This window comes from Tetrao urogallus, assembly GCF_951394365.1.
Source record: "Tetrao urogallus genome assembly, chromosome: 1".
Classification (NCBI taxonomy): domain Eukaryota; kingdom Metazoa; phylum Chordata; class Aves; order Galliformes; family Phasianidae; genus Tetrao; species Tetrao urogallus.
Window position 1 is genome coordinate 10820831 of NC_136813.1, and position 26412 is coordinate 10847242.

Consider the following 26412-nt stretch of genomic DNA (forward strand, 5'->3'; position numbering starts at 1 on the left):
CTGTGTTCCCACAGCTGAACACCACATCTGAAAAACCAATGGAGTTAAATTCTGTGTGTTAGGTGTGGAAGATCTTCTCTGTTGCTGAAAGTGGAAAAGTTATGAGAAGTACTTCTTTTTGTCTGTGTGTACCAAAGTTATTCTAGGTAGGGCAACCCTCCCTGCACTTCTGTTCTCTTAACAGAATTAGGAGAAGAAATCAGAGAGAGAAAATCAGCTTGACGCAGAGCTCCCCGAGCGTTCACATGAGCGGATCAACCCAGAGGGCTGTCAGATTCTAAGTCATGTCTGAACAGATATTCTGCAGAGAGGTACAAGGCAGCGATTAATCCCTATGCTGCTTGATATGGTGTCTGGTTTTCTTATCAAAAAGAGCTGGAGGGGAAGGGCGCACATTATTTTTAGCTTTTTCAGTAAAGCAGAGCATTGCTTTTTCTGCTGCTTTTTGGTGGACAAACCTTGCTGAGCTTTAATTGCTGGGCTGGTGCTTTCCCATGCTGTTTATGGAGGTTGTTTGAGTAGGTCAGTTCTAGATGCAGCCTCAGCAGAAGAAAAGAAAGGAAGTCTCAGAGCTGCTCAGAAACGTCAGCATAACTTATAACTGTTCTGCTGTCCTGTAATTTTATTCATTGCTGATGGAGGTTTTTGCTGAAGTCTTTGCCTCTGTGGATGGAGGAAGCTTGCATGGTGACGTCCTTTGGGAAAGATGGGTATCTCAGCAGAGACTGAGCAGAGCAGAGCCCCCACATTAACCAGCAGTGTGAGGCAGGGCTGTTGGGCTGGGGAAATCCCTGCTGTGTTGGAAAATCTGCTCTGCTGTGGTAGGAGCTCTCTGGAGCAGGCATCGTCTGCTTCGGATAACAGCTGAGTGTGAGAAGGGAAGCACAAAAGGTCTTGGGGCACCCAACTGAGCACGGTGTCCTCCTGAGATCATGTTATGAATAAAGGGGCATGCCTTGAAAATTAATTTTGCTGAGCCAAATCTTTGTTCCAAGGGAGAGTTAGAGAAGCTTGTTTTCTGTAAATGGTCACAGAGAATGATGCAGGGTAGCTTGAGTATAGATAGCCTCTAACTACTTGCAGGAGTAAAGCTAGCAGAGGTCACACTGATCCAAAGGAAAAGCCATAGCCCTAAGTAGCTGCAACTGTGCTGTTATTTGAGTAACTACTTGATATGCTCTGATTCTGCAAAATTCACACAAAACAGATTTTCTCATGAAGGTTCATGCTTGTATAAGCTTGTGTTGTTATGTGTGTGAGGAAAAATACACATAATGACACTAGAAAGGTGCTGGAGTGGGGCTCTTTATCCAGAAGTGTAGTGATAAGGCAAGAGCTAATGGCTTTAAGCTAAAAGGAGGGAGATGTCAATGAGACTTTTGGAAGAACTGCTTTATTTAGAGGGTGGCAAGGTACTGGAAAAGGTTTCCCAAAGAAGCTGTGGATACCCCATCCCTCAAATAGGACAGATTGCATAGGGCTTTGGGCAACCTGGCCTAGTAGAAGGTGTCCCTATCCATGGTAGAGGGGTGGAACTCGGTGGTCTTTAAGGTCCCTTTCAACCCAAATCAGTTTTTGATTCCATGCAAAAGAGAACTCCTTGTCTGTTTTTGAACCACAGTCAGATTCAGGCTGAGTTTCAAATGAAGATTTTTTCTAGTGCATGATATTTTTAATACTGATTTCTTGTTGATGGGAAATAAGTTCACTGCCAGGAAAGGATAAAAGGAATCTTTGCATGTGCTTTACAGCAATGCAGGTAGGTTTTACGCAGCATTCCTCCGAGTGTGCTGTCCCCATGGGGGAAACACATTTGTTGTCTGTTCTTGTCCCAGCGGAGTGGAAGAAGGAGGGACCTACTTTTCTAGGTTTGATCATCTGAAATGTAGCAGGGCTTCCTGGTGGTCCTGCTTTGAAAAACAAAAATGGAAAGTCAGAATAATAGTTTGTAGTTCACTTAAGAAAAAGTGTCACAGTATGGGATAAAACCACTTCTCATGGAGCCACAGAGAATTACTGGCTGAAATTAACGTGCCTGTGGTCCCAATACTGTCACGCATTTAGGAAAGCAGCTTGTGTGTGTGAAATACCTGCAAGCTGGTAAATCACCACCTGTGTGAGATAGGTGATGTGGTGTGAGCAAGGTCAGCTGCTGATCCAAAGGTGTGGGGGTCACAGGGTGGTGTCAGTGCTGGTGTCTTTGGCTTTGTATCTTCTCAGTTGTTTTAGTTTTTGTGCCTAAGTGAGCTGACAGCAGAAATCTGGGGAACTGGGCATCCCCAACATCCCTCAGGTGCAAGCTCTACAGGCTTTGCTCTGTGTGTGGATCAGAGGTGCCTAAGGCTGTGTCTGGCCCTGGCATCAAGGAAGTGTGGGTTCAGGCTGCTGTAGCCTGCCTTTAGGTTCCTGAAGGGTGACTGCATCCCTGGTGCTGGAGCTTGTATTCTGCTAATGCTGCAGCTGGCAAATTAAAGCTAAAGCTTAATGAGCCCTGGAGAGAGTTAGGTAGAAGTGGGCCTGCACTCTGGCTTCACAGATCACCAGTCCATCCCACCAATGGCTGAAGGAGCTAAAAAAGCACCAGATTTAGAAAGGTACGTGCAAGGCTATATATATCTCTTGGTTTTCCAGCCCATGCATATTATCAGGCTTTTCTCCACAAACACAAGAGTGAGGCATGCAGGAGCAGATTCCCACCTTGATGTTAATCATTCCTTCAGCGGTGAGTTCAGCTGAGCTGTAATACCTTACATTAATCTAGCTGATTAAAAGAGCTGAATCTGTTTGACCAGAACAACAAAAGCCTGCCTGGAGTTGTCCTCCTGTCAGTCTTTTGGGTTTAGGTTTTAAGATACAAATTTTCCAGAAGTCAAGGAGATTGTGTTTAAAAGATTGGAAATCCAAAACAATTGTTTTGGTCTGTTGTAGAGAGTTTCTTCCTTTGCGGAGCAGTCTTCAGCCAAGGAAATAAAGGATTGGACTACAGTAGCTCAGAGCTGAAATCAGGTCAGAGTCAAGCCTATGACATTTCTGGTGGTGTGTAGGATTTCTCATTTTAGAGCCAGTGGTTGGTGTGACATTCGGCACAGGTATTGCCCCAGCACCTGTGCCCCATCAAAATGCTCTGGGAGAGTGCCAAAATCAGGTTGGATGAGGCCCTGGGTAACCTGGTCTTATGGGTGGCAACCCTGCCCATGGCTGGACCTGGGTGGTATTTAAGGTCCTTTCCAACCCAAGCCATTCTATGATTCTGTGAATGCTAGAATAGGATGCTTTCCTGCTGGGCTTTCATGGGAGCTCTCTCTCTTCTTTCTCCTCTAGTTTGAAATAGAGATTCAGAGGATTTCAGAAGCTTATGAGGGCCTGGTCAAGACCACTACTAAGAGGGAGTCTCTGGACAAAGCGATGAGAAACAAACTGGAAGGAGAAATTAGGAGACTTCATGATTTCAACAGGGATCTCCGTGGTATGTTAAATTTGTGTGTTTGATTTTTTCCACAGCTGACGTGGTGCTTCACTTTCCACAAACTCCAGAGTAGCAGGCTTTAGAGGAGTATTTTCACATGTTTTAGATAACCTTGAGAAATCAGGCCCTGCTTATTGGCATAAGATAGAACTGCTGTCACTCTGCTGGTTGTAGACAAACCTTCCAGCAAAATATGAAAGACAGCTTTGAATGATGCCTTTGCATGTAGTACTTGCAATTGTCAGTTTGACTGCCAGTCCCAAAGTCGCATCCAACCTTAGTGAGCTTAGTGAGCAAGTTCCTGTGTAGACCAACACTGTGTAACCCATATATCTCAAAGTTCAGCATCTTAGCAAAGAAGTAGCAAGTATCAAAGGGTATCTCTTTTTAGTACTGAAAACAAATGCAATTGAGAGCATATCCTTTTGGGAATGAAAATGGAGTAACTGTTACCTGTCCAGGTGCCTGATGGATTACATGGATACGTCTTCATGCAATGAAATGCTTTGTGTAGACTCCTACGAGGAGTCTGACTGGTCTGTTTTGTGGAGATGGGTGCCAAAAGGCAGCTGGCAGTGGTTCAGGGAAGTCACGTCCTTCTTCTAGCTGCCCTTCCAATAGAAAGTCATCCCTGGCTGCAGAATCCCTGTCATGGGAAAGGAGCAGGATCCCAAGGGTTGGTGTCACCAAGGTGTCTGCCTTCCCCCGGGGCATCTAGCAGCACCACATTCCACCGTAGAAAGTTACCCATCTCCCTGTAGAGCTGGGTGAAGTCAGATGGCAAGTGTATTGCACATTTTGGACAGCATGAGAAATGAACTGCTTGGACATATTAGCTGCAGATGGCGGAGGTTCCCCCCCCTCCCCAGCTTCTGTAAGTCTGAACAGCACAGCTTCATGGAAGAGGTCAAAGGTCTCATCTTTTATGTATGTGTCAGCCTCCGTTTAAACACTCTCCTTTAGACAGTCTATTTATACTGTACTGCTGGCACACATCTTATTTTTTTGGTTGGCCTACAATTTTATATACGTATATTTATACTTAAATTATTTCCTGTTTTGTGCAGAACGACTGGAGACAGCCAACAGGCAGCTTGCCAGCAGAGACTTCGATGGGCATGAGGATAAGTCAACAGAGGGCCTTTATGTCACTCAGAGTGAGTACTGTGTTAATCTATTTTCAAGGTACATATGTGTACACACCCATGTATATGTACTGAAGTGAAGGTAAATGCCTTGCTATTAATTCTTATTCTCCTTATGGCTTGGTTCTAGTCAGCTAATTCATCATATATTCTGATTTAAGCTGCAGACTGGATTGTTTTGGAGTGTTTTTTTTATCTGAGCTCCAGAATCAGGCAGTGGGAGTTAATGGTATCATAACTTAGTTTATTTTTGATAAATATTTATCTGAAATTGCAGACTGTTGCTTGCAGGAATCATCTTTCAAAGAACATAATTTTTAGAGATGCCAAATTCTTCTCTTGGCTGGGAAAAGCTCAGAGCAACCTCTTTTGACTTGTCAGTGCCATGGGTTGACTAGCAGGTGGAAGAGCAGAGCTGGGCTTTCATTTTCTCAAAGGGCTACAGAAACAAAGATTTCATGGTTTCTGCTGCCTCTTCTAATCAAATTTTAGGCTTCCTTAATGACTGAGCACAGTTCTGCAGCATGTCCCACTGTGTGCTGATGGTGACCAAGCAAACCAAAACCTGAGCAGTTGGATACTGTCTGACACATATCACCTCTTACATGTCCTGAGCACCTGTAGTATGCATTCTGAAAGGCTTGGCTTGACCAAGCCCTTGTGGGCTTAAATCGTACTGAAGCAAAACCCAGTGTACAGCTCATCCTTCTGTTTTATTTACTGCACCGAGAGCTTTCTTGGAAGATGAGCTGCAACTGCAAATTGTTAGCTGGGAGCCAGCCATCTCCTCTAACTGCGAGTTATTAAGAGCACTCAGTGTGCCTTGCTGCCAGCCCAAGTGCAGGTGAACCTCCTCGTAGCTCCTGCCTGTGCCAATGACACCAGCACAGCAACACTGCTGATAGATTGGTGCGTATGTGCACCAATAGAAGAGAATCTAGTTACCTTTTCTATGACTGTGTTAGCTTTGCTATATTAGCAGATGCTGCCAGAGCGTGTAGATACTGCTGTGCATCTAAGTGGTTGGTCTGTTAAGAAAATAGCAAAAATAGCATTGCTATGTCAATTTGTCTCCTTTGGAGTTTAAACAGGGTACGTTGCACAGAGCAAATTGCAGATTGAGATCTGCTGTCTTCATATAGAGATAGCCTGGCAGTATTTATGTGTGATGGTATCAGCAAAGGGAGGTAAATCCCCAGAATGCACTGAATTGAGTTGTTTTCCAGCATATAAGCATGCTCTGTGCTTCTAATGTTAAATATCCAGCAGTAAAACTTCGTGCTGTGCACTTGGCGTATTGCTGCCATCAATCCTCAGCTTATGAGCAAATATAGCTTTTTGGATCCTATCGCGTAAGACAGGCTGAATGCTTGGAGTTCTCCTGTCCGGGCCAGAGAGCTAAATGTTACCAATGTGATGCAGAGCGCTTCCAAGAATAGAAAAGTGGGCACATGTAAAGCAGGTTCCCCTTCAGTCATGTTCTCATCTCAGGGCTGCTGTGGCATACGGTGATGAGCTCGATAGCAGGGTATCAGCCTCAAACATTCCTCTGAGGGCTCAGAAGTTTATGGAAAACAACTTGAAAACATGGCCCTTAACATCCCCAAACCAAAAGCTGCATAGAAAGACTCCAACATTAGCACCTTCCTAAATGTTACCATTTTTAAGCCGGTCTTGTGCTTGTTTTGTTTTTTCAACCACAGAATTAATATTGTGGTAGAACTCTGCTAATAGGAAAAGCACCCTGAAATATGCCTTGAAGGCATCACTTCTCAGTTCTTTGCAGCAGTCCCTGTCAGCAGTGCAGCAGTGCGGCGCAGTCATGCACTCTGAGATGGGGACAGAAGGTGACAACAGCTCCTATTCTTTGTCATAAGCCAGGCTGCACACCTCAAAGAATTAAGTGCTCGGCATTTGTGTGGAATGAAAAATGCTACCATAGTATGTGGCACAGTAGAGAACTCACAACCTGTTAGTTTCATCGTAATTATGTGATATTTTTTCAGTTAAAAGGGCTCATTTAAGGAAAGACATGAAGCAGTGACCGATGAAGGTGTGTGGGCCCATACAGGCATCAGAAGAACTATAGGCAGAAGGAGACAGGTGCTGCAAAAAGGGAGAGACTGAGGGTGATTTCAAAGGCACGGGACAAAGAGAAAGCTTAGGGTGTGCGTATCACAGGAAGAATTTATTTTGGTGGAGTCTGAGAATTTTGTGTATTTTTCTGGGATTTCTGGACTTAGAGCCCCTCTGTCAGAGCAGGGGTTCCTCCAAGGGACTGTTTTCTCAGGTGTCTGAGGCAGACTGGAGACTGCATCCATCTGAGTTTACCCTGCATGGCTCTGGGCCCATTAGTGGGGATGTGCAGACAGTTTTCATAGTGTCGTAGTAAAGCCTCGTGCTTTGTGGCAGTGTGCTGTGGATGTGCTGTGCAGCACTTGTGCACATATCTCCAGCCTAAAAATCCCAGATGAAGAAATGTTCCCATCAAATGAACCTAGCCAAAAAAACGCTCAGAAGATGTTTTTCAGAGTGGTGTTTTGGGCAGACTGAAAGTCCTTTGGTATTAAAATAGGAAATAATCAGTGCAAGTTCCGGGAGTTAAAGAAGGGGAAACCCTTGCTCTGTTGCTTCACAGCCCTGAGGAGCACACGTGGAAGATGGGGAAGCTGCTGCTCTCGTTTCCCCAAAATAAGGGCATGTGCACAGGGAGCAGGAGCCTGAAGAGAGTGTGTTGTATAAAAAAACCCATCTGTTCCGCATGACTTCCCCTGCCCTCCAAAAGAAAGTGGAATGGAAGACCAGTGACAGTTTTCAACTTATAAAGGTCAAACTCTCCCTGGCTTCTGCTTCATGACATAGAATCATAGAAACATGGAATGCCTTAGGTTGGAAGGAACCTTAAAGCCCACCCTGCTCCAATTCTCTGCCATGGGCTGTTTGCCCCGCACCAGCTCAGGCTGCTCAGGGCCCATCCAACCTGGCCTTGAGCACATCCAGGGATGGGGCATTCACTGCTACATGGAAGTGGCAGTGCCCAACCTGTAAATCAAAGCAACTTTGAGCTGCTGGATTTACTTCTGTAGGATAATGAAAGCTACCATACACTGGCCATGCAGTGACTTTCTGTGATAATGGAGGACAGAGTTGAAACTTTTCTGCGTCCCTTAGGTCAGTGACCATGAGTAACCACACAGTGAACCACTTGTTAAATACATTGAAATTCATTACAGCTATTAATTCCACCAAAAAATCCTTGTTAGTCACCGTATGAGAAAACGAATCCAGAGACTTCAACTCCCCCGAGCATCAACTCCTACAGCTTCTCAGCCTTTCCTCGATCTTTACATGGCAGAAATTTGCAAGAGCTGCCAGGAACGTGCCATTTATGAGCAAAACTGCAGGAGGAGCATTTTGTAGCCAGCTCCTCTGGCATTTGGCCAGCATGCAGGGGTTAATGCAGCCTTGAGAAGAGTGTGGGGGAGACCTGTGTTGTCTCATTTTCTGCAGCACAGGAGCGCAGTTTGTACGAATGCAGCTGCATTTGTGGCATGCACACAACAGCCAGGGCTCAGCCTGCTCCACGGGGAGCTGCTCCTTGCAGAGGTGTTTGGGGTGAATGTACAGAGAGGCTTCATCCTTCCCATCCTGGATGCTGGATGAGCTGAAAAGAGATGGTGACTCATTTGTGCTCCTGCTTTTCAGAAATGTTCTTTTGAGAGTGAGCCTTTAGTTATCCCTCCCGTTAAATACATTGCCTGATAAATCTGGGGAGGCCATTCTTATCATCTTTTTATTTTTGTTTTGTGTGGGATTTTTTTCCAGTTTTCTCACTGGGACTTGAGAATGAGAACAGAAAGAAATGCTTCATTTCTCAGTCCTACTTTACAGCTTCATGCTTGGCTTGGCCCAGACTATCACTACCAAGCTGCAGAGGGCAGAGGGACAGGTGAACATTGGCTGTGCTGCTTCCATGGACCTGGCAAACCTGGTCAAAGTCTTGACCTGGCAACATGGCCCTGGTTAATGTGTGAAGAATCTACTAAAGCTACGAAAAATCTCCTTTCGGTACAGCCAAACTTAGTGAATGGGATCTATTTATTCATTCACTCTACATATTTTTGGGATGATAATCACTAATGTCTTTAGAATGGGCAAGAAGGTCCTGTCCTCACTTCAGATTTTACCTGTCCTTCTGCTGATCACTGCAGGTGGAGTCACAGGGCCACCAGAGCTGCCCTAGTCTTGATGGAAGTGGATGAGCAGAACAGGCAGCTCTGGTGCCTCAGCCCATCCTGGTGAATCAGCCAGATTGCTGGGGACTGGCAACTGCTGCTGTCATATAGGCCCATACTCGTGGATGTCAGGCAATGGAGCTCCTCCACTCACTTGCCATGTTGCGAGTTGCAAGACTGATGGGAGTCTTAATACGTCTCACAGGTTTTGCTTAAGAAAGTCATGGTCACTGGAGCACCGTTGGAATTAACAGCTGTGAGCAAAGAGTGATCATGGAGAAATATAAACCTGTGTACAAGAGATTGTTGGAAGCACCTCAAGGAATGTGGTATGCGAGGGATTCCTGTTTTCAGCAAATCTCTTGCAGGCAAATTCTGTTCTCACAGAATTTGATATAATTGATATAATTTGATAAAAAATGATTCTCGCTGTCATTTGATGTAATTTCTTCCGCCAACAGCAGTAATTCCACAGGAACAAGGAGAGCCTTAAAGGCTGTCAGTGTCACTGCTTTGCAGTATTGCAGCAAGGAGAAAAACAGCTCAAGGCATACTGATATGGTTGCTAAGTTAGGCAGATAAGTTGTTATTTAGATATTATATAGTGTTTAGGTATGGGTAGCTTTGAGGGCACACATTCAGCTGATGTAAGCAAATAAAAACATTTCTCTTTTTCTTTTCAAGACTGATGTGATCAAAATTTTTTGTTAAAGCATGAGGTCTGTATGCACAACTGTGTCAAAGGCCTTACTGAAGTCCAAATAGATGATATTAGTGGCTCTTCCCTTGTCCACTGGCACAGTTACGCCGTCATAGAAGGCCACTATTAATGGGATGTGGCAGTGGCCCATAAGAAAATAGGAATAGTTATTAGCTGGAGTCTGTTGGGTAAAAATCACATGTCAAAATTGAAGGGATATGCACAGTGTAGTACAGTAAAACTAATTTTTTTACTTACAAGGATGCCTTGTATGTATGTGAGAATTTGAGATATATTCAGTAAAGTCCTTTCTAACTAAAAATCAATACAGTGTAGGAAAGTGCTGCTAGGCAAATTTTTCTTGCCAGCTTTCCAGTGGGTTCAGCAGTCATTCTGTGTACAACATGATCTTATCCTCATTTTAGGGGAGGGAATAGAAAACTTACTTGGAGTGCTTTGGATGAGAGTCATAAGTGTATGTCTCAGGTCCTGGTGTTGTGCACACTGTCCTCATATGGCAGATTTCAAGCTCAGAGCACAGCAAGCATGGTCCTAGCATAAGATGCTTGAATGCCACAAGACTGAAATAGCATTTGTCTTCTGGCTTCTTCACCCTCTAATGAAATGAGCTGCTTGATCATTTTCCCAGATTTACACTTTCATACAATAGACAGTAATGTTTCTTCTGGTGAATCAGACCAAAGTAAATGTGTTGAATGATGAGGCCTGTGTGTCAGATTTAAAATTCCTGGCCAATGTGGAAAGCCAAAAGCCATGTCCTCCTCAGATGGCTCCCAGTGCTGGTCGGCAAAGTAGAGTGCCCAGCAGTCTCAGTGCTATGCAGAGGCTGATCTGCTGTGTTGCTTCCGGGTCTGTTTTTGTTGAGTGCTGTATTTCTCCTTTTAGGACAAACAGAGAGGTGGCCAGATGGGTTTGGGCTCACCTGAGCCATTTGTGCCTTCCTCCACATGGCTCAGCTCGTATTCGTCTCCCCTCACTGCAGACACAATGAAGAGGGAGTAAATTAATGCTGATCGTATCCTGCTTATGATTAAGGAAGAATAAGGTCCTTCAAGGGGCAGTTTGTTTCTGAAAAAAGCCATGTGAGGTGTCCTGTCCCTCCTCAGTGACTGGTGGGGAGGTGGCTGGAGGGCCTTCGTGACTTGAGTGTCCCTGCTGGGGGGACTGGATGTTAGAGGCAGATCTTCCACAGTTTGCTGGTTTTGGAGCAACTTTTTGCTTCAGTGAAAAAAAAATGCATTTTGTAATACCGGGTTTAAAAAAGTCAAAAGTCAAAACAAGGTTTAATTGGTGCCAAATTAATTTTTGGAGAAAATATTCTTTCTTGGAGGCTTTCCAAATGCTCTATTTTTGCCATGATTCAGAACGAAGGCCAGATTTTGAAATCTCAGATTTCACTGAATGAAACTTCCATCCCCTGTTCCTCTCCTTATTAACTGTTTGTAGACTGACACTGGAGATCCAGCAGTCAGATTGCAATATTTGTATTTCCTGAAGTGGTTTCTCAGTGCTGTCAGAGCAGAGATAGATCACAGAATCATAGAATAGCTTAGGTTGGAAGGGACCTTAGAGATCACCCAGTTCCCATCCTGCTGTGGGCTGGCTGTCCCCCATCAGCTCAGGCTGCCCAGTGCCCCATCCAACCTGGCCTTAAGCATCTCCAGGGATGGGGCACCACAGCTCTCTGGGCAGCCTGTGCCAGGGCATCACCGCCCTCTAAGTAAAGAACTTCATATAAGTGGAGCTGAGCTTTTCAGTAGGTAGGTTGTCAGCAAAATTGATGGTGAGTTTTGTTGCTGAGGGAAAATTGCGAGAAGAGCTGACTGAACTTAGCTTTATTTTTTGATGTCATTTTAAATCTTATCCACAATGTTCTTGTCTTTCTTCCAGACAAGGAACACTTGAAAGAGAAGGAGAAGCTGGAGATGGAGCTGGCAGCCATGCGCTCTGCCAATGAGGATCAGCGCAGGCACATTGAAATCCTTGACCAGGCCCTAAACAATGCTCAAGCCAAAGTCATCAAACTGGAAGAGGAGGTGAGGCGTGGGCATCATTCCTCTGCTCTGATGCTAATGGTAGCTTGCAGATAAGACTTATTCCATCCCAGTCCGGAATCTATTCTGGCCATCATGTGGCACATTTTCCTGCTCCCATGTGGTGTCTGTCCAGCAGAGAAAATGCATAGCAGTACAGCACTGAGCCAGGAAAGCAATTAAAGGAGACTACAACCATAGATGTTTTCAAGGCAGAGCTTTCAACATGTAATCAGGAGCATTTCTAAGCTGAAATAGTTGATGGCTGAGGTATTGGTAGGGCTTAGAAATATCAAACAAAAATCTGACTCACTGATTCAGAGCTGTGATATAAACATGTGATCCTGGTACATCCCGTATCTCCCCAGAGAATTCCAGGACTGCAGCACAGCAGTCTAGGGCTTAGCAACTTTGCATGTGAATTGTGGTCTTCAAAGAATGAGCTGATCTGGCTACAGGCAAGACCCTCAGGATTTGGAGCTACAGTATTTATCCCAGAGCTGAAAAAACCTGTTGTACCATAAGACTCCCAAAGTGTCATCTATGCAAAACCCCCAAGGCATTCTTAAAGATGGTCATGTAAGCCCAATAGTGAAAATCAGTATTCAAACAGGAGGATAAATCCTAAGAATAGAGGGCTCTTCAAACTGGCAAATACAGTACAACATCTAGTAGCTGGATCTGAAGCTAAGCAAGTTCAAAATGGAAATAATGCTCGGTATTAGCAATAACCAAGAGTGATGTCAGTTCTCTGTTACTGGAGATCAATAAATTTCAATTTATTGTGTTCCTTACGGACCTTCAATGAGAAGTTGCAAATAATAGTTAGCTGAAAGCCTGTGTGCTCTGGCAGATAAGACAGGACTGTTGTAATAGGACTTTTTGACCCTGAAATATCAGTCCCTGGGACCAATAAAGAAGGAAGATGTTTTATGGGGAATAAATTTAAAAGTTTTGACTGTCTGAGCAGGCTCCATCAGTGAGGGGAAGAATGCTCACCTAGCACAGAATGCTGGCATGGTCATAGAATCACAGAATTACTCAGGTTGGGAGGGACCTCAAGGATCATCAAGTCCAACCGCAGCCTAACCATAGTACCCTGACTCTGACAACCCTCTGCTAAATCATATCTCTGAGCACCACATCCAAACGGCTCTTAAACACATCCAGGGATGGTGACTCAACCACCTCCCTAGGGAGCCCCTTCCAATGTTTAACCACCCTTTCTGTAAAGAAGTGTTTCCTAACGTCCAACCTAAACTTATGTTGGCGCAACTTGAGGCCATTTCCCCTCGTCTTGTCACCTGTCACCAGTGAGAAGAGACCAACCCCGCTCTCACTGTAAGCACCTTTCAGGTACTGGAAGAGAGTAATAAGGTTGGTCAGCTCTGTTCCCTTTGGTGCCTCATTTCCTAGCTGCACTCTCACAGAGGTTGGCCCGGGGATGAATCCTGCCAGTTGTCTTGCGAGGAGTGGGCAAGTAACTTGATGCAGTTCAAGACAGACCCTCCTGTAGGCTAATTAATGATAACTCACAACCTGGTGGTTTTCAAGTACTGAAGGTGAATGTTGTATCGTTCCTGGCCACTAGACCATTCTGACTTCTTGTTTGAAAACATTTTTAAAACTTCATTGCCTCTGGCAAATACACTCAGCAGCAGGAAGAGGATCCCATTAAGATTAAGTGCTCCTCTGTTAAACTGCTCATCTTCCCAGTGTATTTAGGGCAGTCCCTTTGGGATAGCTGCAGGAGCTAGTATAGCTTTCATCTGTCCACTATTCACTCAATACTGTTTGCCTTAAAGGTAACCAGGGCTTTTCTGTTTACATTTTCTTATAAAGTGGCTGAATAAAGAAATGCTTTAGGTAGCAACACCTGCTTCTGCAAACACAGCATCACACAGGGAATGGGAAGAAATGTGTTTAGCTTCTGGCTGCTCCACAGTGTCAGTGTGATACTGGCAGGTAATACCAACTTGCTAATCACACACTGGTGAAGGCAGCAGAAGCATAAACACAGATTTCCAGGCAGGTGGTATAAAAAGCTGTCTTTAACCTGTAAATACATTTGCAGTCTCGAGGCTCTGTGTCTTAAAGCTTTGCAGTTGCCAGTTCCTAGCCTAGTCTTCCAAGAAAAATATGCCTTTGCTGGATGGGAATTACAAGTTAAACTGAGAGAGGACAAATATTCCTGTGAAGAGATCTGGTAAGGTCCTACATGTTTGGTGTTCCTCAGGAAGTGATCTTCTGCTCAAGGTGGGTTAGGGACCTTCTGCCCAGATCGTGTTAGGTGTTACTGAGGTGATAACCTCAAGGCTGGAGCACAGTAGGTGTTACAGGGATGATAACCTCTTGTCTGGAGCATGTTATGTGTTGCAGAGGTGGTAACCTACGTGCCCTAGAGCATGTTAGATCCAAGAGCTGACAGTGAATGAATGTGATGCAACCACATTCCCAGAGTTAGTCAGAGCCCTCAGCCTCAGCAGACCCATGTTAAGCTAGTAGTGCTTATGTGGTTTTCATTCTAAGAGGAGTTAAATGAGCTTTCTCACAGCTACTGTGGTTTCAGTGCAGTGCAGTGCCAAGCAACTTGGGCACTGCATGGTTAAACTATGACTGTCAGCATGTACCCAAACTCCTCATTGCACTTTCCCTTGCTTTTGGTCTGTTCCACCACTAAAAGAGACCACTTTTTTAACGATCTCCACTTCTTGGAGATCAGTTTGACACATATGCAAACCAAATAATCTTCAAGTTTTGAGTCTTCGTCTCAAACCAGGTATTCTTGTTATAATTTGGGATATACTGAAAGAAACAAAAAATCACTCACATAAAGGTGATGATTATAATTGAGTTGTACCTCATGCACTGCTTTGTAATTCCACATAGATTTCTTGTAGCACCAAAATGTAATTGAGTTTAAAAGCTTTTCAAATCAAGAGAAATAAGCAGCAGCTGCTAAGTTGAATTAACATAATATACTATGTAAATCTACATTATCTTGAGTGCTTGCTAGTAGAAGGATTTAATTCAAAAGTATGTAGGTGGTGTTACCACCACATGTCATTTAGACACTGCTGCTGGAATTGTGTCAGAGAAACAACTGAATAACTGGAGAGAGGTCAGGAAAGAGCCATAGAATTTATTTGAAGCCCAGAAGATGTTCTTTGCTGGTGAACAATTAAAGTTAAGAGACGGCTGAGCTTGGGTCCGTACACATGAAGATTAAGAAGAGATTGCTGTCAGCCAGATTAAACATCGCTTTTTAACATGAGGTGAGATAATGAGCTGCAGTGTTTGGGAGCTAAAGCTGAGCAAATCAGGCCAGAAGAAAAGAGTCATTAACATGGAAACAACCTACGTAGCAAGTCAGTGAATCCTCCATCTCTTACAGTCAAATCCATAGATTTTTCCCAGTCGCTATTCTGTAACTCAAACCAGAGTTTAGTTCCCAGAGCAGAAATTTTTTCATAAGACCCACTGGTCTCTCAGACTTTTTTGCTTCATGGACACAAGGTTTGGATCAGCCCCTTTTGGCCTTAGCTCTTCATCTTTATTTTCCTAACCAGTGGGACAAGAGCAGCATTCAGACAAGTTTGCTGATTTTGTGAATACGTGAATTGTTTCATTAAGTGCTTCTTGCTCTAGTAGATCACACTTTGGAAGCAGAACAAGAAGTAATTTGCTTAAATTGCAAAAGAGAAAGCCAGATTAGGCATTAGGGTAAAAGTTTTCAAGCAGCAAAGGAAAATAGGTCATGAAGTCGTTTGTAGGGAAAGGCTGTGGTGTCCATGTTCCTGGGGGGTTTGCAAACAGATTATACAGACGTCCACCAGCTTTTCATACAGTCACAGAATTGTGGGGGGTTGGAAGGGACCTCTGGAGATCATCAGGTCCAGCCCCTGCTAAAGCAGGTTCCCTAGAGCAGGTTGCATCCAGGTAGGCATCCAGGTGGGTCTTGAGTATCTCCATAGAAGGAGGCTCCACAGCCTCCCTGGGCAGCCTGTTCCAGTGCTCTGTCACCCTCACAGTAAAGAAGTTCTTCCTCATGTTTTTATGGAACTTCCTGTGTTGCTGTTTGTGCCCATTGCTCCTTGTCTGTCACTGAGCACCACTGAAAAGAACCTGGCCCCGTTGAAAAGACCCCAGGACTATCCATTTGATTCTGGCCCTTTAGTTATTTATAAGCATTGATAAGATCCCCTCTCAAGCTTCTCCACGCTGAACACTCTCATGTCTCCCAGCCTCTTCTCCTCATAAGAGAGATGCTCCAGACCCCTCTTTGTCTTTGTGGTCCTCTGCTGAACTCTGTCTAGCAGTTCCCTGTCTTTCATGAACTGGGGAGCCCAGAACTGGACACAGTATACCCCCGCTGTGGCCTCACCAGGGCAGAGTAGGAGGGGGAAGATCACCTCCTTCAACCTGCTGGGTCGACCCAGCTCTCCAGCCAGTGACTTAGGTAGAATTGATCCTATCTGGTAGCAGGAGGATAGACTGGTACCTGCTGAGGTAACTTCCAGCCATTTTTCCTTTGAGCCTGGGACTCCACAAGGCAGTGGAGCTTAGAATCATGTATTTCTGATTACAACCTTCCTCCCTCACAGCAACTAGCAAGCCCATTAATTTCAGTGACAACATGTTGTACTTTGCTTCTTAAGTGCACGTGGATGAAATATTTCTTACAAATCTGCAGACAGGATGAAAAAAGGTCAGATTTGGTTCAAGAACTTTCCTATAAGTATATGAATGTGGGAACTGTCTTGTTGCTTATCTAACAAAATTGATTGCTAAGGCAGTAAACGTGCTTGGCCTCACCCACATATACAAAGGAGCACTCATGCATAAGTGAGTGAATCCTGAGCCCTAAAAGGCTGCTCTAAGGCCAAATTCTGGCTGATGTGGTATAGATCCTGCTCAGCACCCAGCAGGATGTGGGGACGTGGATGAAGGCTGGGAGCCCACGTCACCTCTTGGATCTGTGCTCACACAGCTGGGATGGGAGGTGGCACAGGCACTTTTCTACTTGCAAAACAGCATATTCACTAAGAAGCCACCAGTGTGTCTGTTTTGCAGTCATCGGCTCCCAAGGAATGCAGTCCTCCTACTGCTGCCAAACACCAGCGGGGATTATAATCTCAGTGCTTTTCTGCAGTTTGTAGGAGTATGAGCATTAGCCCAGATTACAGCAGGGCTAGGGAGGTCACACTGCAGGTGGCTGGTTCTGGATGGGACGCCAGAACTTTGCTTCAACCAGTTTTGCTTTCGCTGTGAGCAGTTTCACTCCATCTGTGACCTGGGTGGATTTGAGATAGTGGAAGAAGAATTTTAAGAAAAATCTATTTTATTATCACTGTAGTTGTTGGGAGGAAACCTAAGTGAATCCAGCATCACACAAGGAAAAAAAATGTCTGTTGGAACTCACATTGCAGTTCAGTAGCAATTTAAGTGTTTAAAAATAAGATAGGCTCCAGAATACTGTCTTGGCTCTGGCCTAGGCAGCTCTCAGTCTCTTGTATATCTAGTAGTTCACCAGCGTCACTGAGAGTTAATGCATTTTTCTGCCTCCTGTCTTGCTTCTGAGAAGCTTCCCAAACAAGTGCGCTAATAAATGAGATCAGAAGCCCCAAATGGGATCATGGTGGTTGTAGCAATGACCCCAAACACCCCTATTACCACCCAGGTTGCAGATGGGCCTGACTGGTGTTGGCAAAGTTCTGGCATTCACTCTCACCAAATCAGAAGTTTAAATCAAGTTTCAAGCTTGAAGCTACAATCCCCCAAAACTTTCAGTATCAGTGACAAAATTCATGACAAAAAGCTGGGGTAGAGGAGGAGAACCCACACTTTCTGAGGCTGGAACAGGTTGCCAGAGAAGCTGTGGATGTCCCATCCCTGGAGATGTTCAGAGTTGGAAGAGGCTTTGAGCAGCCTGATCTACTGACAGCTGTCACTGCCCATGGTAGGGGCTTAGGCTAGGCGATCTTTGAGGTCCCTTCCACCCAAACCAACCTTTGCTTCCTTCAGTATGAGTTCAGGCTGGATATTGGAAAAAAATTCTCTGCCCAGGGAGGTGGTAGAGTCACTGTCCTTGGAGATGTTCAAGAAGTGTGTAGATGTGGCACTGAGGGACATGGTTAGTGGGCATGGTGGGGATGGGTTGATGGTTGGACTAAGTGATCGTAGTGGTCTTTTCCAGCCTTAATCATTCTCTGATTCTATTTTGTGACCTGCAGCTGCGTAGGAAGCAGGCCTATGTGGAGAAGGTAGAGAAGCTACAGCAGGCACTGACACAGCTTCAGGCTGCCTGTGAGAAGAGGGAGCAGATGGAGCGGCGGCTGCGCACACGCCTGGAGCGGGAGCTGGACTCACTGCGCATGCAGCAGGTGAGGCAGGGATAGCCTGTGTGGGACTCAGCGCAGAGCCTTCTCTCAGCCCTTCTGAGAGTCACCTTGCTTTAGGGCTGGGATTGCCCATCGAGCCCTTGGTTTCCAATGGATGATTACTGAACTCTGCTGTGGGGCTGCTGGAGGTAGCTTGTGTCCTATGCAGTTGTTCTTTTGAGTGGTACTCTGGACTTTTCTTTCTCCCCAGTCCCCAGGCGCAGCTATCTGTGAAAAGGGGGAAAAAAAGCATGAGGAGGTTTCAGGGAGGATTTCCAGTTCACAGCTAGCACCAAGTATCCAATACACGAGTACTGGCTTTAGTGCAGAGTGAGCAGATGCACCACATTTATCAAACCTCTGCCTGGGTAAAAGACAGCAACATAAGTAAGACTGATTTTGCTGTAACTCCTGGAGGGCTCACTCCTATATCTGTCAAGAAACTCATCTGTTACAACAACCTTTCCTGGGGAGTTTGCAAACAGATTATACAGACATCCTCTGGGTTTTCACAGAATCATGGAATTGTATGCTGTATTTCAGTAGCTCTTCTCAATTGCTTCTTAGCCTGCTCTTCTCTGACTTAAAAAATAAGTCACTCGGGGATATAACATGCTGATGCTGGTGGAAAGGAAAGATCATTTGAGAAAAATAAATGTAAGCGAAGGTAAAACTGGATGGATGCCCCATCCCTAGAGGTATTCAAGGCCAGGTTGGATGGGGCCCTGGGCAGGCTGGTCTGGTTTTAAATGGGGAGGTTGGTGGCCCTGCATGTGGCAGGGGGGTTGGAGATTCATGATCCTTGAGGTCCCTTCCAACCCTGGCCATTCTATGATTCTGTGTGGAACTAGAAAAGGCTTTGTTGGCTGGGACAGAAGGACAAATGGATAGATTAGGTAACTGGGATGGACTCCCACCCAAGTCCTTGCTGCGGGAGTTCTGGCTGTGTCTATGATTTTGTCAGAAAAATGCCTCTGTAACTTGCCTTCTTTGTGTTTTTTTTTGGAACTGCAATTAGCAACTGCATTTTAGGTTGCCATAGCTCCTGCATGCCTACACCAGTCCTTTTTAAAGAATTTGAAGAGCAAAGATTCTTTGACTTCACATCTCTTATCAGTATTGATGGGGAGACTTTGGGATATTTTTATACTTCTGGCCTTATGAGATACAGCATTACAACAAATCGTGGTGCTTGCAGTGATGCCCCAGTGTTTTCAGTCAGATCTGTCTCTCTTGGCAGAGTTACATCTACTGAAATTGTTTCTCAACACAGAGGAAAAGAGCTTTTTTCTCCTCTTCACCAGCAAGAAGGGATGTGGTATGCAAGGGGACAGTGAGCCAGTCTCTTCTGCTCCCTGACCCAAGCGAGTCCAAACAGCATATTGTCATTGTCTTGACAAAAAAATATGTCATTGACCAAAAAAATATCCTTTTGACTTGGAGTTGCAGGCTGAGCATGCAGGGCTGGCAGATGTTTTGACTGCGAGTAAAGCACCGCGGGGCTCTGTTTTACAGACCATAACTGTACTTCCAAAACATTGCCTTCCTGCCGGGGGTCTGACAGTGTCTGAGTGCACTGGCTGGTTTGCAGGAGAGGTTGCAGCAGTTGCTCCTAAGGGTTATTCCCTACTGCACTATTCCAGAAAGTATCTTCCAAACATGTCATTACTGCATCAAGTCAAAAGCTGCAGTCTTGCTCTGCTGTCTCTTCTTTTCTGTAACCAGGAGATAAATGTCTAGAAGGAAGAGCTGAACATGATTTTCCCCTTAGCATAATATTGTACACTGTGAACTGTAACAAATTGCTTTTTTATTAAAAAAAACTCACCATTTATTTATACTGACTTCTGACAGAGCTTTGTGCCCATCCTCCCAGTATGGGCTCATTCCACCCAGCCTCTGAGCTGGATCTTATCACTGAATCATAGAATGGTTTAGGTTGGAAAGGACCTTAAAGCTCATCCAGTTCCAACCCCCGCCATGGGCTGGTTGCTCCCCACCAGCTCAGGCTGCCCAGGGCCCATCCAGCCTGGCCTTGAGCACCTCCAGGGATGGGGCTCACCATTGCTTCTCTGGCTCACCATCCTCTGAATAAAGATTTTTTTTCCTAACATCTAACCTGCATTTCCTCTCCTTTAGTTTCAAGCGATTCTCCCTTGTCATACCACTATCAGACCATGTAAAAAGTCAGTCCCGCTCCTGTTTATAAGTACTGGAAGGCCATAATGACATCTTCCCAGAGCTTTCTCTTCTGCCCCATCTCCACCAAGGAGCTCAGGGCAGTTTTACTTGCAGCTTGGGTGCTGTAGTTAAGTGCCTGTAACAGAGCAAAATAAACCTGTGTAGATCAGAATAAATCCAGAGTGCTCTTCCACATTCATGGCTGCATGTCTGCCTCCTGTGGGAACCACCTCACAGCCTCTGGGGATCTTCTGCCCATGTGGGTGGAAAGTCTCCTGCTGCCCTCATAAAGCATCTCCAGGGACTGCTAGACTGGGATGTACCAGCAGAGGCAGGCAAGAAGAATATGTTTTAAAGCTTTATTCCTTTTTGCCTTGGTTTGGTGCATCCCACAAAATCCCTGTACACTGAGGGATCTGGCACCCTGGCAGCCTGCCCAGACTCCTGCAATCCAATATCTTGTGCAGGTGGCTCAACACAGCCCCTGTGGCGATGTGCTAATGCAAGGCTGAGCTGTCCATATGGAGAATGAGGGCTGGTAGCTCCTGTGCTTGTCAGGTGGTGGTCCTGTCCTGTTTGAATGGTGCTGTGTGGAGTCAGGAGTAGACTCGATGATGCTTACGGGTCCCTTCCAACTTGGGATATCCTGTGATTCTATGACCTGTGGCTGTTTGCTCCGGCAGAGGCAGGGCAGCTTCCAGCCCAGCAGCCTCCCCGAGTACAATGCGCCGGCACTGATGGAGCTGGTGAGGGAGAAGGAGGAGCGGATCCTGGCCCTGGAAGCCGACATGACCAAGTGGGAGCAGAAGTACCTGGAGGAGAGCACCATTAGGCACTTTGCCATGAATGCTGCAGCCACGGCTGCAACGGAGAGGTGAGATGGTGTTGCTGTGAGCAGGCAGCTCTATTTGCAGCAGAAAGTGTAGGGGAGGAATAAGGAATGGGTATTTCCCCAAGGCTGGATTTTGATTTGCCTTTCTATGCTGTTTCTCCAGCAGAGTTAATACATCTCTCAGTAAGGTGACACCTGTGAAGTACAGTTTGGTTAAAGACAGAATTTACCCTTTCGGTCATGTCCAAAAGTTTACCAAACTCAGGCACCAAGCTCAAACCAAGCTAAGGATGCCAAATTACTCAGAACTGGTGAGGTTATTCGCAGGTTATGCACAGCACACAGCTGGAGCTACTGGTATCAGCTGCATCCAGCCCACATTCTGCTGCCTGTTTCTATAACCTCATTTTAAAACCTGTAACAAGGGAAGCGTTGTGGCCTAAGTCTTCTGTTTCACTGCCTCATTAAGCTTCAAATTAAAAAAGTTCTCCTAACATTAAACTAAACCTCTTGGCTGCAGATTGCTTCAATTTATTCTTGTCCTTCTCAGGTGTGCAAGATGAATAACAGGTCACTGGCAGCGTTATAACAGCCTTTTAAATGTTGGAAGACACACATTCTTTGGTGTATCTTCCTGGCCTGAACTAAAGCCGCTTCCTCCAGCCATCCCTCATGCGTCCTGTAGGAACCCCTTCCTATTCCCAGTGCTTTTGTTTGGGTAGTCTCCAGTTTGTCTGTGTCAAAGTGTGGTGCCCCAGAGCGCACAATGTGTTGCAGCAAAGTCTCCGACAATGATGGGTCAGGATAATTAATGTCTCACCCCAGTTTCTTTAGAGCCAAATCCCCCGAATACATCCTAAGATGAGATCTGCCTTGTTAAATATGGCTGTGTGCTGATCTCAGTACAGTGCATTCCTTTTGTGCTTCTGGACAGCACTTGCTCTGTTTTTCACCTTCGTAAGCATGCAGTTTTGTTTCTCATTCATGGTGCAGCCTTGGTGACTTTGGGACTGTTTCCCCGGTGGGTGAGTCAGTCCTCTTGATGTCTCACCTCATCCTGCAGGATGACTGTTAATCTCACAGGGCTCAGCTGTGATTTTAGCACTGGTCCTAATTATTAACACCATTAACGACTAACCCAGATCCGAGGGTACACCACAGCAAGACAACCAATAGCCATCCATTTCAACAGTCAATCATTACTCTTCAAACGTGAGATTTGGCTTGGGTTTTTTTTTGCAAGCACCAACCTCTCTTGCAAAACCCATCCTCACGGTCCATGGGGCCCAACTGACGGTGTCCCATCACTTTGCCAGGGACACCTCGGCCCCCAGCCACTCACACAACGGCAGCTATGGCGAGAGCACACTGGAGGCACGGGGCTGGCAGGAGGAGGAGGAAATTGTGCAGGCCAACCGGCGCTGCCAGGACATGGAGTACACGTAAGGAACTGCTGTGCGGATGGGACTGGAGTCACCCCACCGGGCTCCTTCCCTTGGGTGGTGGGGTGGGGTGTTGGGAAGGGGGATCAGGATGCACTTTGGTTCCTCGCTGTCCTTAGATAACTTACTCTACTTGCACCAAAGCCTTGCATCCAGACTGACCTTCTTGAAAAATTGAGGTTGTTCCAATATTAAAAGTAGGTTGGCATGCAAGGAAGCTAAATACTTGCCTAATCTCACTGAAAATCCCCCTCTGGAAACAAGAGCATCTCTTTGTAAAAGCTGAAGTTGTAATCCCACTCCTACATAATCAGCAAGTAGAGCGTCTGCTCTCCTTAGTTGCCTGCTTGTTGTTCTTTCTGGATACACTCAGTTGTGCAGTTGTGCACACTCAGTTGTGTTGAGTGGCATTTAAATGGCATTTAGCAGTAAGCCTGCAAAACTTAGTCCCCCAAACACCTCTAAATATATATGTATATATTTATTTACCAGCAGTAGAAGAACGTATAGCATACACTTCTTTGAACACAGGTAATGTTCAATGGCACTTCTCCATTTTCAGTACACCAGTGGAAACATGGCTGTGTAGATACATGGGTGCTAGAGCATGGGGCTGCACTTGTCATCCCAGCTGTTCTTTGGAGAAAAGTGGTCTGCTGATGAGTAAAGATCCCTTGGGAGTGCTTGGGGATGTCTCTAGGTTTTTAATGAAAAATCACTTGAAATCCGTGCTCCGTTTTTGTCTTTCCCACAAAATGACAAGTCTGCAGACAGTTCTATTAAACAGTGTATGTGTTGCTTGTGGAAAGTGCAGATGATTGTTCTACTGGATTTGGTTTCTGTTTTCCACTCACACGTGCAAGCTAACCCTGCTTCTAGCGAAGCTATAGTTTTGCCAATGACTTCATGAAGAATGGATTAGGATTTTGTGTTTTCATTGCAAATTAGACATCTGACTATGAAAACTAAAGGCATCTTACTGTCTGTCTCCCTTGCATGTGTAAGTTTTTCAGATGTGGCGTTTCAGCTTTCACTGCTCCACAGAACGTAGTTGATTTGACCGTATGTTGTACATCAGCAAAGATACAGTAAGATTAGTTGTTAATAATTCCCGGAGAGAATTTTCGGATAACTTTTTCTATGGTCTTTGGGGTCCCAGCTTTGCACACCACAAACAGATGGTTTCTGCAGGGCTTAAGTGGGATCCGGGAGCCCAGCCCAGCTGCCATAGGCACCAAAGGGAACTCCTTCCATCACTTTAGCAACAAATCTTTCCTCCAGCTGCCAACAGACCTGAATTATGAGGTTAACTCAGGATTTTCATTCAGATAATGCTGAGGCAAACTCCTCCCTGTGGCAGTCTGCCAAGCTGGGAGGGATTCCGGATTTGGTGGCAGTGGGGGAATGTTGCTTGTGTTTTTGTGTTATTTCAGTGAAGGTAGCAATCCGCAGCAGTCAGGATATTGCTCCCATTGCTTCTCCTGTGTTGGTAAAGCCACAGCAATAGGAGATTTCATCTAACCATGCAAAATAAACCCGTTTGGAGTTAATAGCCAGAAATGCTCCCTGTTTCAGGCTGCATAGTTATCTCTTAGAAACCCTGCAGAGAGCTTCCTCATCCGGGTCACGTAAAAGCAGAGATGACAGAGCAGCAGGACATGTACCTGGGGAGCAGTCCTGCTACCCTTGGCTGCAGATTGCTGCCCATATAAACTTGTTTTCCAGCCATGCAAGCACAACATTTGTATTTTGGCAGAATAAAGAATCTCCATGCAAAAATAATCGAGAAGGATGCCATGATCAAGGTCCTTCAGCAGCGCTCACGGAAGGATCCCGGCAAAGCCGACAGTGCCAGCCTGCGACCCGCTCGTTCCGTGCCCTCCATTGCTGCTGCGGCGGGCACACACTCACGCCAGACCTCGCTCACCAACAACCAGATCACTGAGGAGAAGAAAGAGGAGAAGATCTGGAAGGGAAGCATAGGTGAGTTGTGGTTTTGGTTAAGCTTTGGCTAGTCCATCTCTTCAGAGAATCGTAGAATTGTTAAGGATGGAAAAGACTTCTGAGATCAACCCCAGCCCACCCCCATTATGCCCACTCACCACGTCCTTCGGTGCCACATCTCACAGTTCCTGAACACCTCCAGTGATGGTGGCTGCACCACCCCCCTGGGCAGCTTGTGCCAGTGCCTCACCACTCCTTCTGAGAAGAAGTGTTTCCTCATACCTCACCTGAACCTCCCCAGCGCAACTATAGGCTGTTACCTCTCATCTTACTATGCATTTGATGCCGTGTGCAATGGGAGTGTGAAGGTGTGTGTGCCTGCCCCAGGGTGCGGCTGGGATGGGTGTGCAAAAGGGGGTTGTAGCTCCGGGGTGAGTATGGGGCAGTACCTCTGACTGAGCTGGATATGGCTGCGCTCGGTGTGTTTCCAGGGCTGCTCCTGGGGAAGGAGCACCACGAGCACCCGCCGGGCCCCACGCTGCCTCCCCCTCTGCCCTCCTTGTCGTGTGCACCCGTGCCGGCACCAGCAGCCTCCCATGTGAAGACGGGCAGCAAGGACAACAGCACCCAGACCGACAAAAACACCGAGCTCTTCTGGCCTGCCACCGCCTCCTTCCCCGGCCGTGGCCGGCTGGGCACCACCCCGACACACAGCCCGGTACCACGGCCCCCGGGGGCACGGCCAGCCGGGGAGAAACTGGGTGAGTGCTGGCAGGAGCACACCTGGGGGCAGCAGGGCCAGCGGTGGAGTGTCAGCTCCCCTGACCTGTTGGCTTGTTCACCCTCAGGGTGACAAATGTCGTCATTCATGCTAATGAGGATACAAACCAATGGTTAAACCATGGTTAGTGAAAGCACCACCTGGTTTTTAAAAGAAACGTATGGCTAAAAAGTAAAATGGAGAATGTTTTGTTGTTACGGTTTGGGTTTTTCTGTAAAGAAATACAACTTCAGTTATTCTTGGAATATGGAAACTGCTGGCATGCAGCCTTATCAAGGAGAGACATATTTTACAAATGCAATTTTGAAAAAGTCAGTTTCTTATACTTTTTTCTACTCAAAAGCAAATCTCCCCCTAGAAACTTCCTATTTGCCACTAGTGAGGCTGAATACCTTAACTGCTTGAAACTTTGGGTTACTGTGGCCTTCCTCGTGCAGGAAGGCTTATGGGACTCTTGCCCTCCAGTTGGCCTTCAGTCTTTAGGCCACGCAGTTGTACCTCTCCCTTGGAAAATAAAAAAAAAAAGGTCTTGTATTTACTTCGGGCAATTCGTTACTGGATTTGAGCTGAAGACTGACTTTGCCTTGTTTCCATTGCAGAGAACTCCAGCCACGGAAAGCTGCCCGACAGCAAAGGCAGGGTGAGCAGCTTGCTCCACAAGCCTGAATTTCCAGACACAGACATGATGGAAGTCCTCATCTGAGCAGAGGATGGTGTCTGGGCTTTCGTGGGCATACATCCACGTCCAAGGACATCGTTGGTGTGCCAACCTTAAAAACTGACTCTGAGAATTTGAAGAAGGAAGGAGAAAGTTTGTGCTTGAATTGAAGCTTGAGTCTGTTACACAGAGACTTGGGACCGGGCGAGAGATAAAGAGGACCCAAGAGGAGAGATGAGTGTTCAGGACTTTCTGAGTGGAAGGGGACTTTGAAAACCAAAGGTGGCCCGAGAAGATGGTCATTGAGGAAAGAGCAAACTGCATTTTCTGGTGGAGAAGGAAGATTACAGACTGGGTGCACAGGGTGCTTCTGTTTTGCTGCCTCTGCAGCCAGGACAGGAGCCAAATCCTGGCTTTTCTGAGGCCAGCAGAGCATCTGACAATAATTGGAGAAACTTGCATCTTCCTCAGTATTGATTCCTTTCTCAAAAGTATTCACTGCTGGATTTTAGTGAATTATTGGTGTGTGGATGTACACGGCAGGTTCTTGTAAGTATTCATTTGAAGTGGTGTGGTGTGGTTTTCCTGACATGC

The 26412-nt window shown here is 45.9% G+C and overlaps 1 protein-coding gene across 2 annotated transcripts in view; it reads left to right on the forward strand.

The window, feature by feature from the left end:
* Positions 1 to 25863, forward strand: part of AMOTL1 (angiomotin like 1) — a gene marked incomplete at both ends in the record, with an annotated part of 59103 nt that extends 33240 nt beyond the window's left edge. For both annotated transcript variants that reach the window (XM_079541875.1, XM_079541876.1), the window contains 9 exons: positions 3322 to 3466; positions 4534 to 4623; positions 11458 to 11603; positions 17834 to 17983; positions 20845 to 21035; positions 22310 to 22435; positions 24192 to 24418; positions 24871 to 25140; positions 25760 to 25863. In XM_079541875.1, coding sequence (XP_079398001.1) covers positions 3322 to 3466; positions 4534 to 4623; positions 11458 to 11603; positions 17834 to 17983; positions 20845 to 21035; positions 22310 to 22435; positions 24192 to 24418; positions 24871 to 25140; positions 25760 to 25863 — 1449 coding nt within the window. The remainder of the gene's footprint in view (positions 1 to 3321; positions 3467 to 4533; positions 4624 to 11457; positions 11604 to 17833; positions 17984 to 20844; positions 21036 to 22309; positions 22436 to 24191; positions 24419 to 24870; positions 25141 to 25759) is intronic.
* Positions 25864 to 26412: the final 549 nt, after the last annotated feature.